The sequence below is a fragment of the Mchenga conophoros genome, linkage group LG8 (genome assembly GCF_057382185.1).
Source record: "Mchenga conophoros isolate Kocher_MC1m ecotype Shallow Benthic linkage group LG8, M_conophoros_male_GT1.1, whole genome shotgun sequence".
NCBI lineage: Eukaryota > Metazoa > Chordata > Actinopteri > Cichliformes > Cichlidae > Mchenga > Mchenga conophoros.
Genome location: NC_140533.1, coordinates 140,188 through 156,207, shown reverse-complemented (window position 1 = coordinate 156,207; position 16,020 = coordinate 140,188). Strand labels below are relative to the sequence as shown.

At 43.4% G+C, this 16,020-nt stretch overlaps 1 protein-coding gene across 10 annotated transcripts in view; it reads left to right on the top strand.

Annotated features, from left to right (window-relative positions):
- rab3gap1 (RAB3 GTPase activating protein subunit 1) overlaps nucleotides 1-14,957 on the top strand; it is a 61,842-nt gene extending 46,885 nt beyond the window's left edge. For 4 of the 10 annotated variants that reach the window (XM_085283512.1, XM_085283508.1, XM_085283507.1 and 1 more), the window contains 7 exons: nucleotides 184-280; nucleotides 3,276-3,379; nucleotides 5,815-5,930; nucleotides 6,798-6,900; nucleotides 10,751-10,774; nucleotides 13,138-13,158; nucleotides 13,640-14,957. In XM_085283512.1, the coding sequence (XP_085139638.1) occupies nucleotides 184-280; nucleotides 3,276-3,379; nucleotides 5,815-5,930; nucleotides 6,798-6,900; nucleotides 10,751-10,774; nucleotides 13,138-13,158; nucleotides 13,640-13,873 (699 nt within the window). In that variant the 3' untranslated portion in view covers nucleotides 13,874-14,957. The remainder of the gene's footprint in view (nucleotides 1-183; nucleotides 281-3,275; nucleotides 3,380-5,814; nucleotides 5,931-6,797; nucleotides 6,901-10,750; nucleotides 10,775-13,137; nucleotides 13,159-13,639) is intronic. The other 6 variants (XM_085283509.1, XM_085283513.1, XM_085283510.1 and 3 more) reach the window with 4 other exon arrangements.
- Nucleotides 14,958-16,020: the final 1,063 nt, after the last annotated feature.

The following is a 16,020-nucleotide window of genomic DNA, read 5'->3' as shown; positions in this document are numbered from 1 at the left end:
AGATTTAAAGATCTGGGTATGACTGGTCCCTCTGTGAATAACCATCATAGAGAAAGGTCACCGTTTATCTGGAGTCTTCTTCAGAGGCAGCCTGTTGGCTGTGCAAAAATATTCTGTTGATCTGAAAGAGCAAAAGGAAAACAGAAGCCAGGCAAACTAAACTTTTTGGGGGTTTGTCTTTAGGTTCTGCACTACATGGCGATGCAGAAACCTGCAGACCTGGCCCGTCACCTCCTGCCCTGTATACTTCATGCAACTATTCAGAAGTTGAAGGAAGAAGGTAAGTCCTCACCGTTTGGTTGAAAAACACGTTTATATGAAATAAAATCAGGGAAAATAACTCTGAGCCCACAGCAGGTAAATTACAGTAAGACCGAAATACAAAAAACTAAAGATATTAAAATAAGTACTAAAAAAATGAAATGCAACCCGAGATGTTAATGGAGAAAAAAAACCAGAAGCTGCATGAATAAAAAAGTAGAAATCTTGGACGCTGCCAGCATAATGCACAGGCTTTTGACGGGGCTCGCACACAAACACAAAGCAGAGGATGAAGCATCACCAAATATGTTTCCAAACCAAAGAAGATAAGATGAAGCATACCTGCGCAGCGGTGGGTGATGAGGAGAGGCCGCAGCGTGTCTGTCTTAAAGTGCAAGTTTGTGACAGTTTAAAGCTTAACAAGCTAAGACGCCAAACATCCAGAGCACAAAGACAAGTCAGAGGGCTTTTTCAGACACACACTTCTAAACTGTCGTGCTCAACAGTGTCTCTGCTAAAACTGCGTCTGTGCTCTGCTCCTGTAAAGTTGCCTATCGAGTGCTTAATGATAAGGTGCATGCTAGCTGCTTTCCTCTGCAGGTGGAGAAAGCCACTGATAGTGACAAAGGAATGACTTCTGCAGACAGGCTCCTGGCAGAGCCACTGCAGAGGAACTCTTTACAATCACTGACTGTGAAACGTGAGGACTGTGTGGGGATGTGCAGACGGGGGCGGGACGACTGGGAAACGAGGAGGGCTGCAAGTGGACGCACTGTATGATACACGCTGGCGTCTACACAGCTCAGTCCTGAGCTGAGTGATGTAATGACTGATTGCATCGACACAGTCATTACATCAAAATACAACCCCTTTTTTCCGGCACTGAAGCGAAACAGGCTCCGCCCACACAGCCGTTCTGTATCACAGCTGTGATGCAAAAAGATTTGGGCACCACTGGTATAGAGTGACTGGAACCCAGAACCTGGAAGTGTCCAGTGATGTGAGGGTAAAGGACGTCTCACTGTGTACTTTGGTGCACAGATGAGTTTGTGGTCGGTTCAGTGAATGCAGCCCATGAGCTGCAGAAAAAGCCCAAATCCTGAGCCTCCCAAGATTTACTGCACATGTTTCTTTTTCTTTCTTTTTCAGCTATTTATTTATGAGTGACTTATGTATGTATGTATATATATGTATATATTGTACTATTCTTAGTTAGTGTATTGTCTGTCTTGTCTTAATGTTGGTTTATAATGGAGCACTGTAACAAAAAATAATTTCCCCCAGGGATCAATAAAGTATTCTGATTCAGATTCTGATTGATTTGGGCTCAAGATGTGTTCTGCACTGCAGGCCCTTGGACTCCATCAGGGTTTGGGCCAGTTTTGAGCTCTTATAAGTATCAGAGATGGACACGTGATATTTTCAGGGCTGCGTAGGCATGATGGGTAGAACATGACCCTGGTGTTAAAATGCAGGTAAATGTGATTTAGTTTGTTTACTCTAACTAGCTACCCAACCCTCACTGTGAAAGGAGCCTGGAAAGTTTCCCCAACATGAATTTCTTTCAGTCAAGTTTTCTCCAGTAATGATCAGAAATCAGATAAAACCCACTCTTTATTTTATTCTACACACAATAAATTGATAATTATTCCAGGATACAGAAAAGTCTAGATTTCGTCTTCAGACTGTCACATCTGGAGCAGGGCATAATTTGATTTGGTTTTTAGAAGAAGCTAAAGATCTTTCAGTCGTGTTGCTGTTGTTCCCTGACACCTGCAGTGCAACCATTAATTTAGCTAATGAGAGTTCACGTATAATTATAACAGGTCTTAATTTCTGGATCGTCTCTAAGTTGACGGTATACTGCTAAGACCAGTTCTGAGTCTAGAGACAGCCAATGAGAGACACTAGTAAGGACATCACTGAGGAGAGTTTTCTAGTACTTTGGAGAAACCTCAATCAGCTAACGTCCTGCTGTGATACTCAGACCTTTTCTCTAATTAAACCAGAAAGCTAGTTTTCATTTATTCTATAATATCCCAGAATGTTTCAGCATGTCAGAAATGCTTTGGTGCATATCCAGGTTGTATGCAAATTAATTCTGATTAAGTCTGGACTACAAAATACAAAACATAGCTTGGACACAACAATAATGTCCTCGTTTCACTTCTTTAAAAAATGTATTTTGATCTTATGACACTTACTAAAAGCTTTACTTCCAGAGGTTGACAGAGACGCTCCGTGCTGATAACACGTGAATGTGTGAAGGTTTGGATCATATCTATCTAATAGACTCCAGTTTGTGCATGTAAATGGAGAGTCCTCTTCACACACTGAGGTTAATTATGGAGTTCCACAGGGTTCAGTGCTAGGACCAATTCTGTTTACATTATACATGCTTCCCTTAGGCAGCATCATTAGAAGACATAGCATACATTTACACTGCTATGCTGATGACACCCAGCTCTATCTGTCCATGAAGCCAGATAACACACACCAATGAGTTAAACTGCAGGAATGTCTTAAAGACACAAAGACCTGGATGGCCGCTAACTTTCTGCTTCTTAATTCAGATCAAACTGAGGTTATTGTACTTGGTTATTGCAGATGGCCCCGCCCCTCCCTGAGCCTGGCTCTGCTGAAGGCTTCTTCCTGTTTAAAGGGAGTTTTTCCTTGTGCCAAAGCACATGTGGGTATATTCCTGGACAAAAGGCTTAGTTTCTATTTGCAGATGTGTTCTGTGATCCTCTGAAATAGCTGGATTAATTAACTCCAATAATAATCCATCAAGACTTTGTGGATATGTTTTAATCTCTGTAAAGATTATTATAAAATGTTGTGAAGGTTTTGTTTATTTCAAAAGGATCTGTATTAGTAAGATAATAGTTTGCAGGTTTACTCGATTTTAGGCTTTTTCTCATGTTAACAGTAATTGAGGTTACAAACGTGGCAGGTCTTTCTTTTAATCACAGCTTTCTGTCACTCTGGAAACACTGTCATTTCTTCTCTTTCAGAGTCTGCTGAAGATATTCCATCAGTGCAAAAAACCATTCAGCAAGCTACAGTTCAAGCGAGCAAGCTCCTGCAGTCCCCCAACCAGGACTACAAGAAGTTAGAGGTCAGTGAAAACTCGACCGGACTTTCCACAAATGATTCAGTTTAAAAGAAAGTATCATTAGATTCACCCAAAAAAGTTTTGTTTTTAATACATTATTGATTGATTGTTAACTGTGTTTTTGTTGTAGTTGAGTATGTGCTGTACATGAGGTGTACGTAGACTGGACAGTGTGCACCATGGCTGAGAACTTGGCTGATAATTATTATGACTGTTGATGGTTGAACCATGAAAACAGGGGTGTGGTGCAGTGGGATTGTAGTGGGAGCTGGAGTAATAAACTCCAGTGCTTCCTCAGTGATGGCTAACTTTTTTCTAAACCTAAGTAATTCCTTCGGCTGTTCCCACCTGGGCTCAAAGCTTTTATACTCTGCTGATATCGGATGTGTTTATCAGTGATCGAAAACAGAGACTGAGATTGTTATTATTGAGTTTGATCACACGTTAGGTGCATTAAACACCTGCTTTAATACTGTCCTAAAGTCTGAGAACAATCATCACTTCTTCACATATAAAAATGTTCTTCTCACTAGCACTCAGTATCCATACAGCCCCTTTTCTTTGAATAACACTGTACAGCTGCACAGCTAAACCCCACCATGTTATATTTGCTTGATTGGACAGTCTTGTTGTGTAAAAGTATTCTTGGCTTTCTCAAAGTACATTTAAGTATGCCATGTATCCACTGTGACTCCAAACACGCCTTTTACACCCCGAGACTCAGCCTATAACGTTCCACGTAGGAAAAACCATGTACAGTGGGGCAAAGAAGTATTTAGTCAGCCACCGATTGTGCAAGTTCCCCCACCTAAAATGATGACAGAGGTCAGTAATTTGCACCAGAGGTACACTTCAACTGTGAGAGACAGAATGTGAAACAAAAATCCATGAATCCACATGGTAGGATTTGTAAAGAATTTATTCGTAAATCAGGGTGGAAAATAAGTATTTGGTCAATAACAAAAATACAACTCAATACTTTGTAACATATCCTTTGTTGGCAATAACAGAGGTCAAACGTTTACTATAGGTCTTTACCAGGTTTGCACACACAGTAGCTGGTATTTTGGCCCATTCCTCCATGCAGATCTTCTCGAGAGCAGTGATGTTTTGGGGCTGTCGCCGAGCAACACGGACTTTCAACTCCCGCCACAGATTTTCTATGGGGTTGAGGTCTGGAGACTGGCTAGGCCACTCCAGGACTTTCAAATGCTTCTTACGGAGCCACTCCTTTGTTGCCCGGGCGGTGTGTTTTGGATCATTGTCATGTTGGAAGACCCAGCCTGGTTTCATCTTCAAAGTTCTCACTGATGGAAGGAGGTTTCGGCTCAAAATCTCACGATACATGGCCCCATTCATTCTGTCCTTAACACGGATCAGTCGTCCTGTCCCCTTGGCAGAAAAACAGCCCCATAGCATGATGTTTCCACCCCCATGCTTCACAGTAGGTATGGTGTTCTTGGGATGCAACTCAGTATTCTTCTTCCTCCAAACACAACAAGTTGAGTTTATACCAAAAAGTTCTACTTTGGTTTCATCTGACCACATGACATTCTCCCAATCCTCTGCTGTATCATCCATGTGCTCTCTGGCAAACTTCAGACGGGCCTGGACATGCACTGGCTTCAGCAGCGGAACACGTCTGGCACTGCGGGATTTGATTCCCTGCCGTTGTAGTGTGTTACTGATGGTGACCTTTGTTACTTTGGTCCCAGCTCTCTGCAGGTCATTCACCAGGTCCCCCCGTGTGGTTCTGGGATCTTTGCTCACCGTTCTCATGATCATTTTGACCCCACGGGATGAGATCTTGCGTGGAGCCCCAGATCGAGGGAGATTATCAGTGGTCTTGTATGTCTTCCATTTTCTGATGATTGCTCCCACAGTTGATTTTTTCACACCAAGCTGCTTGCCTATTGTAGATTCACTCTTCCCAGTCTGGTGCAGGTCTACAATACTTTTCCTGGTGTCCTTCAAAAGCTCTTTGGTCTTGGCCATGGCGGAGTTTGGAGTCTGACTGTTTGAGGCTGTGGACAGGTGTCTTTTATACAGATGATGAGTTCAAACAGGTGCCATTCATACAGGTAACGAGTGGGGGACAGAAAAGCTTCTTACAGAAGACGTTACAGGTCTGTGAGAGCCAGAGATTTTCCTTGTTTGAGGTGACCAAATACTTATTTTCCACCCTGATTTACGAATAAATTCTTTACAAATCCTACCATGTGGATTCATGGATTTTTTTTCACATTCTGTCTCTCACAGTTGAAGTGTACCTCTGGTGCAAATTACTGACCTCTGTCATCATTTTAGGTGGGGGAACTTGCACAATCGGTGGCTGACTAAATACTTTTTTGCCCCCCACTGTATGTGTATAAATGTGACAGTCTTGGGGTCTCATGCTGTCAGGATTGAGCAGACAGTTGTTCTTGTCCTGTGTGCAGGATTTCATTAACCAGCTGCTGAGCATGGAGACAGTCATCACTCAAGCTCGCTCGCTCAAGGCCAAGTTCTCCATTCCTGAGGACGACAGCGGAGAGGCTGCTGATGAACTGAAGAAGTGAGTCGCAGAGTTTGAGCTGCGCTCACTGACAGCTTTGTTTGTGCTGTTGGTGACATGTAACCGTCTTCACCGTCACTATAGATAGTTTGTCAGTAACAGGTTGTCACGATGAATCTGTTAACGTTTCACAAAGACGCCGTCTGAAGGATCACAGTCAGTTCACACGTTTCACCTTTCACCTTGTCACGCCTGCAGTTAGTGCAAAACGCGGCGGCGCGATTTTTAACCGGTAGTAGGAGATTTGATCACATCACTCCGGTTCTGGCTTCCTTGCATTGGCTTCCCATTGATTTTAGGGTTCGTTTTAAGGTCCTTTTATTGGTTTTTAAATCTTTAAATGGTCTGGCTCCTGTGTACTTATCTGACTTGCTGAAGCCACATGTTCCTCCTCGCTCGCTCCGTTCAGCTGAGCAGCTGCTGCTGTCGGTCCCTAAGTCGCGGCTGAAATGCAGAGGAGACCGTGCCTTTTCAATTGCGGCTCCGATGCTCTGGAATAACCTTCCCCTCCAAATTAGACAAGCGTCATCAGTGCAGGTCTTGAAGTCCAGATTGAAAACCTATTTTTATTCCCTGGCTTTTAACTGTAGGAAACTGACACCTTCTTATTTATTTTATTGTATGTAATGATTTTATGGTATTTTTAATTTGGTTGTTGTTTTGATCTGTGTTGTTCAGCACTTTGGTCTGCCTGGTGTGTTCTTAAAGTGCTATACAAATAAGCGATGATGATGATGATGTTTCTTTCTCGCTCATGTTGGTGGTCTTATTTATAGTTTTGGTGTCTTCAGGTTTTACATGTTCTTATTTAAGTGTTTTGTTTTGTGGGAATATTGTAACATTTCCCACATTGTGTGTTGTCTCTAGGTTTGTGAGCTCCCTGCTGGAGGAACCAGAGGTGGTAGTGACAGGAGCAGGCCAGGGCCTGGCTGGCAGTATAATCCACAGACTCTTCATCAGTGCTCAGAGGGTAACTCTCACTCTGCCTCCGTGTCCTTCCCACATCTTGCTGTCAGTTTCATGTATACAGTCATGTATTTGTCATCTATAGAGACATCTTTAGAGGTACACACACACACCAGTCAACCACTTATTCAATATCAGCATCAAGAATAGGTCGGTGTCCCGGTCCTAGAACAAGACATGAAGTCAGCGCTGTTTTATTTATATATACTTCATGTAGATGAAACTGGAAGGACGTGGTCAGCACTGATGTAAAGACGCAGTGTTGTCTGTCAGTGTCAGGAGAGTCTGCTCTATTGTAACGTTGTTTCTTCCTGAAACACACAATTGCTGCTGCTGTGCTGTGAAGCACGTTCAGAGCTATAAGAACCAGTCTGTTTAACTATCAATGAAAAATGAAGAATTATCAGTTTGACTGTGTGACAATTCTGCAGGAACAAAGTTGTGCAGCTCTCTCCACAGTGGAGCAGATCTCCTTCCTGTCTTTGACGCTTCTTTTTCTCTTTCTGCTGTAACAACTATTAATGTGCATTTGTATATGTTTACAGTGTTAGCAGAAACAAAGCTTTGGTGGCCGTGACTCCAGAGATGGAGCCGAGTATCTAATCGAATCATCGGTTTGTTCTTTAAGCCTTAAAAGTGTCCATGTGCTCCACACTGGATCCCAGATTGACTCTGATGCATCAACTGGAACATGAATCCAAAATCCTGCTCCTCACATACAAGGTCTTAAATAATCAGGCCCCATCTTATCTTAATGACCTTGTAGTACCATATCACCCTATTAGAGCACTTCGCTCTCGCTCTGCAGGCCTACTTGTTGTTCCTAGAGTATTTAAAAGTAGAATGGGAGGCAGAGCCTTCAGTTTTCAGGCCCCTCTTCTGTGGAACCAGCTTCCAGTTTGGATTCAGGAGACAGACAAAACTTTCCTCTTTGATAAAGTTGGATCAGGAACCTTAATTAGTCTGCAATAGACCCTGTGCACGAGAAAATGCTAACTTCCTGTTTTAAGATCGGATGCAGGGTTGTACATTTCCGGTAGCTTTACTTTGCGGTCAATTGCTGCTGCAAAGATGGACTCCAAAATCATGTCCAAAATATGAGAACAGAAAGATCGCGTTAAGTTACAAAGAGCAGAAGGTGGGAACACTCACCACTGCTGTGTCATAAAAAAAATCAAATGATCAGTTTTGAGGTTTGAAGCGTGCAGATCGATTGGTGGTTTACATCACTCAACACAAGCAAGAACTGCATTACAGAATCAGAAGCACATCTCTGTATAGTGACAGTTCTTATGATTTAAACAGCATTCAAACTACAGGTGAACAATAGTCAAAGGTTTCCCTGCTAGTCAAGTACACACCTACACAGCATGTCAACAAACCGTGGTAAGGGTCTCTATGCATGAGTATTTACGAAGGGTATGTTGTGACGTACCTTCAAAATTACCGCGGTCCCTCGCTATAACGCGGCCTCGCTGTTTCGCAGATTTTTTTTTTGTGCAAGTTTGCATGCTTTTTTTTTTTTTTTTGCGCACAGCGCTTTGTGTTCTGCATCCTGATTGGCTGCAGACTATTGTTGATCTCCTCCGTGCCGTCTCTCCTGTACAGTACAGAATCGCTGATTCATTGATTCATTAATGATTCACTGATGTTGAATTATCTCTCAGCTGCTCTGTTCTCATGTGCTGGACCTGAAAACACGGTTTGATCTTTGGTTTCTGTAATACTGGACTTATTTGTCTACGAAGGTTTGAACTTTGAGAGCTTAAACAAGAGAGAAACGTGTGAAAATGTTCATGCCTGTCTGAGTGTATAAATCAAATCAAATCAAATCAAATCACTTTTATTGTCACATCACATGTGCAGGTACATTGGTACAGCACATGTGAGTGAAATTCTTGTGTGCGAGCCCCACAAGCAACAGAGTTGTGCAAAATACAAGAATGGCTACATCTGAAACTAATAAATATATGTACAATATATAATAGTATATGCATTTCTGGATGTGTATACTAAATATTTTTCTACGTGTGTGTGTGTGTGTGTGTGTGTGTGTGTGTGTGTGTGTGTGTGTGTGTACACATATTTTACAAATTAAATAGAGTAAACAATAAATAAAATATATAAAAAAAAATAAAATATACAGAGTGAGACATGTGCAAAACAGTGGCATTACTGTACAGTATGGAGTGCATAATGTTGAAGTTCCAGTAGTGAAGCTGAGGTGTCTATGACGTGTTCAGCAGTCTGATGGCCTGGTGGAAGAAGCTGTCTCTCAGTCTGCTGGTACGGGACCGGATGCTGCAGAACCTCCTTCCTGATGGAAGCAGTCTGAACAGTTTATGGCTGGGGTGACTGGAGTCCTTGATGATCCTCCCCGCTTTCCTCAGGCACCGCTTCCTGTAGATGTCTTGGAGGGAGGGAAGCTCACCTCCAATTATCCGTTCAGAGCACCGCACTACTCGCTGGAGAGCTTTGCGGTTGTAGGCGGTGCTGTTGCCATACCAGGTGGTGATGCATCCAGTGAGGATGCTCTCAATGGCACAGTGATAGAAGGTCCTGAGGATGCGGGGGCTCATGCCGAATCTTTTCAGTCTCCTGAGAAAGAAGAGGCGCTGCTGCGCTATAAAGTGTGTAGTGACGGGTTTTACCTTAAAACATCTATAATAATTGTAAAAAATAAAGTTGGCTACTTCGCAGATTTCACCTATCGCAGGATATTTTTAGAACGTAACTCCCGCGATAAACGAGGGAGCGCTGTTTACAGATACTGAGAAGTATAAAATTTGAATCCTTTCTCTCGTTTGCTCTGAGGCGCGGGGGGAAAATATCGACAAGTCGATCAACATCATCTACAGATACATTCGACATCTCGAGAAATGTAAATCGCCACTTGATTCGTCCATTTGGTTGAAAAAACGACCGTGAACAAGGAGCGAATATAACACCGGAAACTAAGCGCTATACGCCGGAAGTAGCATATGCTAAGGCGCACAGGTCTAAGTTATAGGTCTAAGTTTCCCATGATGCACTGGGTGTTTCTTCTTCACTCAACATGTGTTAGTACACCTCTCTGCATTCAGTCCGTCTGCCCCTCATCTATCGATGGATGTTAGAGGCTTTGGTTCCCACTGTCGCTCACAGACGGTCACCTAATGTTTCCTGTGTAACTGCAGGGTCTTTGCCTTATAACATAGAAGCAGCTTGAAGTAACTGTTGTTGTGATGCTGTGTGTGTGTAATAAAGCTCCCTTACTGACAGTGGGTCACCACAGCTTGTAGCTCCATGTATTTGATGTGGCACGTTTGCCCTCGCTGACACAACCCTAAAGAGATTTGTGTGTATGAATAAAGTTTATTGTTCATACAGTTCATACAGTACCGTATGTCTGTGAAAGGGTGAATGAGGGTTGTAGCTCCCTCAGCAGCTGTGGAGCGATGGCTCGTGGTCACCTGATTCAGCCCTGGAGATGTGGTTGGTTAGACACGCTGCTTTAGTTTACACTACAAACCACACTCACCTGTTTACACTCCTTTTGTGTTACAACCACCTTGTTACACTCAAACACCAGATGATGCATCTGAGCCAACTAAGGATTCACTGAGACTGAAGAAGCTCGAGATCATAAGAATTTGAGGCTCAGCTGATACCATAGGAGAATCCAACCATTGTATGTCAAGAGACTCTAGGCAGTGAAAGCTCCATCTGGAGGAGGAACGACGTGGTTCAGAGTGTTGCCTCCTGCAGCTGGTGACATGTTCAGATTTCAGCTCTGTCGGTTAGAAAGTCTGTTTTTGTTTTTCATCTGTGTGTTGCTCTTTCATCCTTTTGTTCTTCCTGTTTCTTGCATCAAGCTGGCTGACTTCACCACTGATGAGGTAACCATGCAGTAAGCCTCGTGTCGCTCACAGTTACATTTAACATGGTGCGATAAACACACTCAGTCACTGTAAGGTGCATCCTCTCTAAAGGTTCACATAACAGACAAACAGGATAATAAAAATAATCTGGTTCTCTGCAGCGTCCTCAGATGAACAACACACAACAATAATACACGTCTCAGTATTTGTTACACTGAACACAAATATAAACACAACACTTTTGTTTCCATGAGCTGAACCGGATCCTGACTGGTTTTGCGACATGTAAATGGTAAATGGCCTGTATTTGTATAGCGCTTTTCTAGTCCCTAAGGACCCCAAAGCGCTTTACATATCCAGTCATCCACCCATTCACACACTGGTGATGGCAGCTACAATGTAGCCACAGCCACCCTGGGGCGCACTGACAGAGGCGAGGCTGCCGGACACTGGCGCCACCGGGCCCTCTGACCACCACCAGTAGGCAACGGGTGAAGTGTCTTGCCCAAGGACACAACGACCGAGACTGTCCAAGCCGGGGCTCGAACCGGCAACCTTCCGATTACAAGGCGAACTCCCAACTCTTGAGCCACGATGTGTGTCATTGTGCTACACATGTACGGCATATTTCAGAGTGGCCTTTTATTGTGGGCAGTCTCAGACACACCTGTGCAATATTCATGCTGTCTAATCAGCACCTTGACATGCCACTCCAAAAAATAATTTCTGTCCACTATGAGATGAAGGAGAACAACAGCCTGATACCTGCAGGCCTGACAGCAGCAGATGTGTCACTGCTGTAACACCTGTAACACTCAGCAGTCGCCTCATTGTCCTGACACACACAACAAAACTATTGACTACACTACACTCTCACTACACTCTCACTACACACTAACTACATAAGATTTGCGCTAAACGTCGCAAATCTCTCACATCTCCAAGCACCGCCGTCACTCCTAAAACTTCCTCCCGTTTCTAGCCCTTGCCATATCATTTTTGATTGGTCCACATGGTACATTTTTCCACCAATAGGAAAGGCTGGGGGGTGTTGTTTTTGCTCACAGGCTTTCGAGCGTTTTCCTTATAAAACGCCGTTTTTACCGTTTCTTCCTGCAGTAAATATAAACAACGACAGTATTCAGGAAGAAAACCAAACATTGCAGATATTTTATCATAACTCTGGTTTTACGTGGCCGATCAACACAATTTAAAAACTGGTATAAAGTCCACACTTTGTCCATCAGTTGTTCCGTCTGTCCTGCTCACATCTCCAGTGGTTGTACACGTTGTCATTAACGTGGCTTCACTCCACATCAGCCGCTTTGCTAAAACACCGGTGTCGGCACATAAGGACGCTGTCATAGCCTGACAACCACGTATGCGAATGTGAATCGGATCATTGGCTGGACTGTGGGATAAGGTGGCCTCGTTCTAATCCCATACAGGAGCAGCCAGTCACTGACTCACACTGCAAAACAGGATTGTTAAAGTTTTAATTTTAATTTCAATTCAGGTGATTTTTTTTAAATTTTTTTTTTTTGTGTGCACAACGCAGATTTTCTGTGCGCAGAGACGTGCCAGCAGTGCGCAATTGTGCACGCGCGCAGCTTAGAGGGAACATTGCTTGCGAGTGTCGGGTCTTTTGTGTTTGTAGAAAATGTTTCATATCTTTGAGTTCAGCTCATGGAAAACAGGAGCAAAAACAAAAGTGTTGCGTTTATATTTTTGTTCAGTGTAAAACATCAGGTTTGACCCAGAATAGAGTTTGATCCACATGGTGGCGCTGTGAAAAGTGCGCACTGTACTGGTGTCACCAGTGTTCCCAGCCCACAGACCAGTGCTGCCACTAATCGAGTTTCATTAGCAGCATCTAAATGCTGTTTAAAGGTGGACTTCATCTGTCACACAGGAGCAGTTTGGCTTCGCTTTGCTTAAATAATGACCTGGTGTATTTCTGTATACACACCTGCTAAGGATCAGGTGACTTTTATAATAAAAGGTTAATACGTAAAAACTTAAAGATAAAAAGGGCTGTTTTTAGCAGTATTTAGGCTGCAGTCTGTGTATTATGTCCATGATATTCTACATTACAGTAAAAACAGTAATTATATAAAGAACAGATGGATCAGGATCCTGTCTGTTCTTTACTATGATCTCAGCTGATAATGAGGCTTGAAAGAGACATGTTTGAACTTTTGCATTGATCAGACAAATAAGCCTGCATGTTTGCATGAGCTTTAACTGTAAAACATGAAGCCTTTGTTATTAAAAAAACAAAACCCTTTTGGTGTCATACAGGTAAGAAAGCAGCGAAGCGTTTTTCTCTCTAACAGATGTTTCATCTGTTTTCTCTGCCGTTGCTCTGACGGGACCTGCAGGGTGTTTTTGGTGACGTGGAGGTTTGCACAGTTGTTGCCTGTGGTGTGTGTAGAAATGTTCATGTTCTAGTCCCACTGTGAAGCACATAGACGTGTCCTGACTTCCTGTCTGTCCCACACTCTGTTGTCTCTGTTTGTTGCTGCCAACAGTACAAATCATCTTTGCAGATTTTACTGAATTAACAAAAACATGTTTACTGAAAGACTTATTCAGTAAACACGTTTGTTACACTGAGACTGAAACAGAGATCCCTGTTTACGCTCATAGAAAACGAGCCTCTGTTTTACTTTATTGAAATCATTTCTAATCACAGACAGGATCAGCAGCGTGCAGCTGCAGTGAGGTGTTGGTAGAGGAGCTGTGTTTGTGAGCTGTAGTCTGGATCAGGTCTCTGTGGGAGACTCGGTTACAGTACTTCTGAATATCCACGTGTCCACCTCACACAGCACATTTCTTCAGAATCGGTTGCTGTTTGCTAACATTTGACCTTTGCCCTTTTAGGCTGCCCTTCTGGCGCCCGTCGATGAGGACTTGGGATCTGACAAGAAGCAAACTGGGGGAAGCAGCAGAGTACCAGACTTCCCTCCTCCAGCAGGCCGGGAGATCTTGTTGCGCACCTGTGTGCCGCGACCAGCAGCGTACTCCAAGGCGCTGCCTCAGCGGCTCTTCTGTGTCCTGATGAGGGAGGAGTTTAGGTTGGCCGGAGCCTTTTCCACAGACACGTCCTTCTTTTAAGTCCTGTGAACAATTCACACCTGGGATAAAGATAAGTGAAGGACACAGGATGGAGACTTTCACATGTATGAACGTGGCCATGGAGTAAGATCATAGAAATACACTTCTTCATTTGTTTGCTTTATTTGTAAGAACGGTGCAATATTTCAGCATCTACGGCTCGCCCAAGCTTAAAAGCAGGAAGCAGTATATTACTGGCATTGATTAAGAAGCATTTATGGCTTTGTCTGGAAATATGTGAAACTACATCCTTCTGTGTATAAAGCTGCAGCTTCCCACGGTGCTGAGATAAAAGTTTCACACTAAAACCTTCATTTTACCTTCAAAGCTTCTCTTGATGCCTTTTTAAGGAAATGAAATTTGTCGTTAGGATGGAGTTCCCCATCCTGCACTCACCACACGCTAACACAACCTTCTCAACTCTGATATTTAGTAGATTATATTTCAGTTGCAGGGATTGGTCCTGATGGTAAACATGAGAGTCGGTGAGGACTTCATGGGTCGTTTCAGCTGAGCTCCATCCTCCAGCATGTCCTGCTGCTGGATTAACACACAGCTGTTTGTTTGCATCCGACCAGAACCAGACCGTGCAGTTCTTATTCCTGTTCATAAGCTGATTGTTCAAACATGAAGCTCTTTGACGTTGTATAAAAACTGAAACGACACTTTACAGCTGACTGTGATGTTTTAGATCGAGCTGGTTCCTCGAGGCGCGTCCGACAGCGTGAGGGGAAAATTGGTTTTGTAATATTTTCTTTGTTTTGTTAAGGGTGTATCCATCCCATAATACAGACACTTTTAACGACAGGGCGTTTTCTGATTTGCTTTCAGTGTTCATTTGATTTGTTACTAGAGCAGCAGTCAGTGCTTTACAGTTGGTTCACTGTCGTCTTGTTTCCTCCCTCGTCCCGCTGACCACCCCACACGCCGCCTCCTGTTAAAGGCTAACGTGGGTCCTTCCACCCACAGCTGCAGTGCACACGCAGGATTTTTGATTTGGGGAATGTTCTCTGTAATATTGTAGAGCTGACTGCTGTTGTTGGCACTGTAAAACAATAAAGCTGAATTGAACTAAAGTGAATAATTTGAAAATGACTCAGTGTTTTATCAGCGACATGTTACCACAGCCTTTTAAGATCACTGAACCTGTTACTTCAAAAAACAACATGTAATGTTGAAGGGGACAAAGAGTTAGATCATGTTTGACACCTTTGTTGATCAAAACTTCTAAGATCCAGGTTGAATAAAACAGCATTAGGTGTGATTTCACTCTGCTCCACACACCTGCGTGCTCCAATCAGAGACACCAGAGGAACAGGTGATGAATGTGATGGGGAAGTATACGCAGGTGTGACATACAGAGCCGTGGGAATTACAGGACATTATTACTGTTGATATATTCTCAGCGATCAGCTGTTAGTGAAGAGCATGAAAACCTTACTGCACGTCGGTCCGCTCAACTTAGCTCGCTGGATAATTTACTCGTCAGCTTGAAAACATTTAACTTTAACAAAATGTTCACCAACATAGGGGTCAGTGCAGGTCACTGAGTCATCCTGCACACTAGCCCTGCCCCGCCCACCTGTGTTTATACACCTCTGCAGCCCCTCCTCCTTCAGCCGGGACATTTGTTCTAGCCTTCATTCATAAACTCGGCTTTCTAACATGCAGCTAAAGTTCAGTCTGCATGCTCGACCCACACTCCTGGCAGCTGAAGTGAAATACTGCTGTGCGTAAGGGTCGGGCAGGTGACCACGTCACCTGGTCATGGGGTAAATGCTGCGGCCGGGTTCAACTCTGACCTGAGGCCCTTTATTTCTCCCTCCCTGCTTTGCTGTCTGGTCTTCATTGTGCTATTAAATACAGACAAAAAAGTTTGTTCTCCTCCTCCCATCACCACCTTTGTTGCATGTAGAAAAGTGTCATATAGAACCAGTCGTTACTTTAATGGTCTGAACTAAACGGTCGGGTGGCGCCATGTCAACAGCGACTAAGAATTTTCTGGGCCAACAGGATTTGTGTTTCAGTCCCTGATAAACTGACCCATCCTCTAAAAAACAAAACCCAAAAACTGTATTTACAAGATAAATGATCAGAAATAGTAACGACAACAAAAGCACAGGAATCATAGATCCAACGGGACAGGC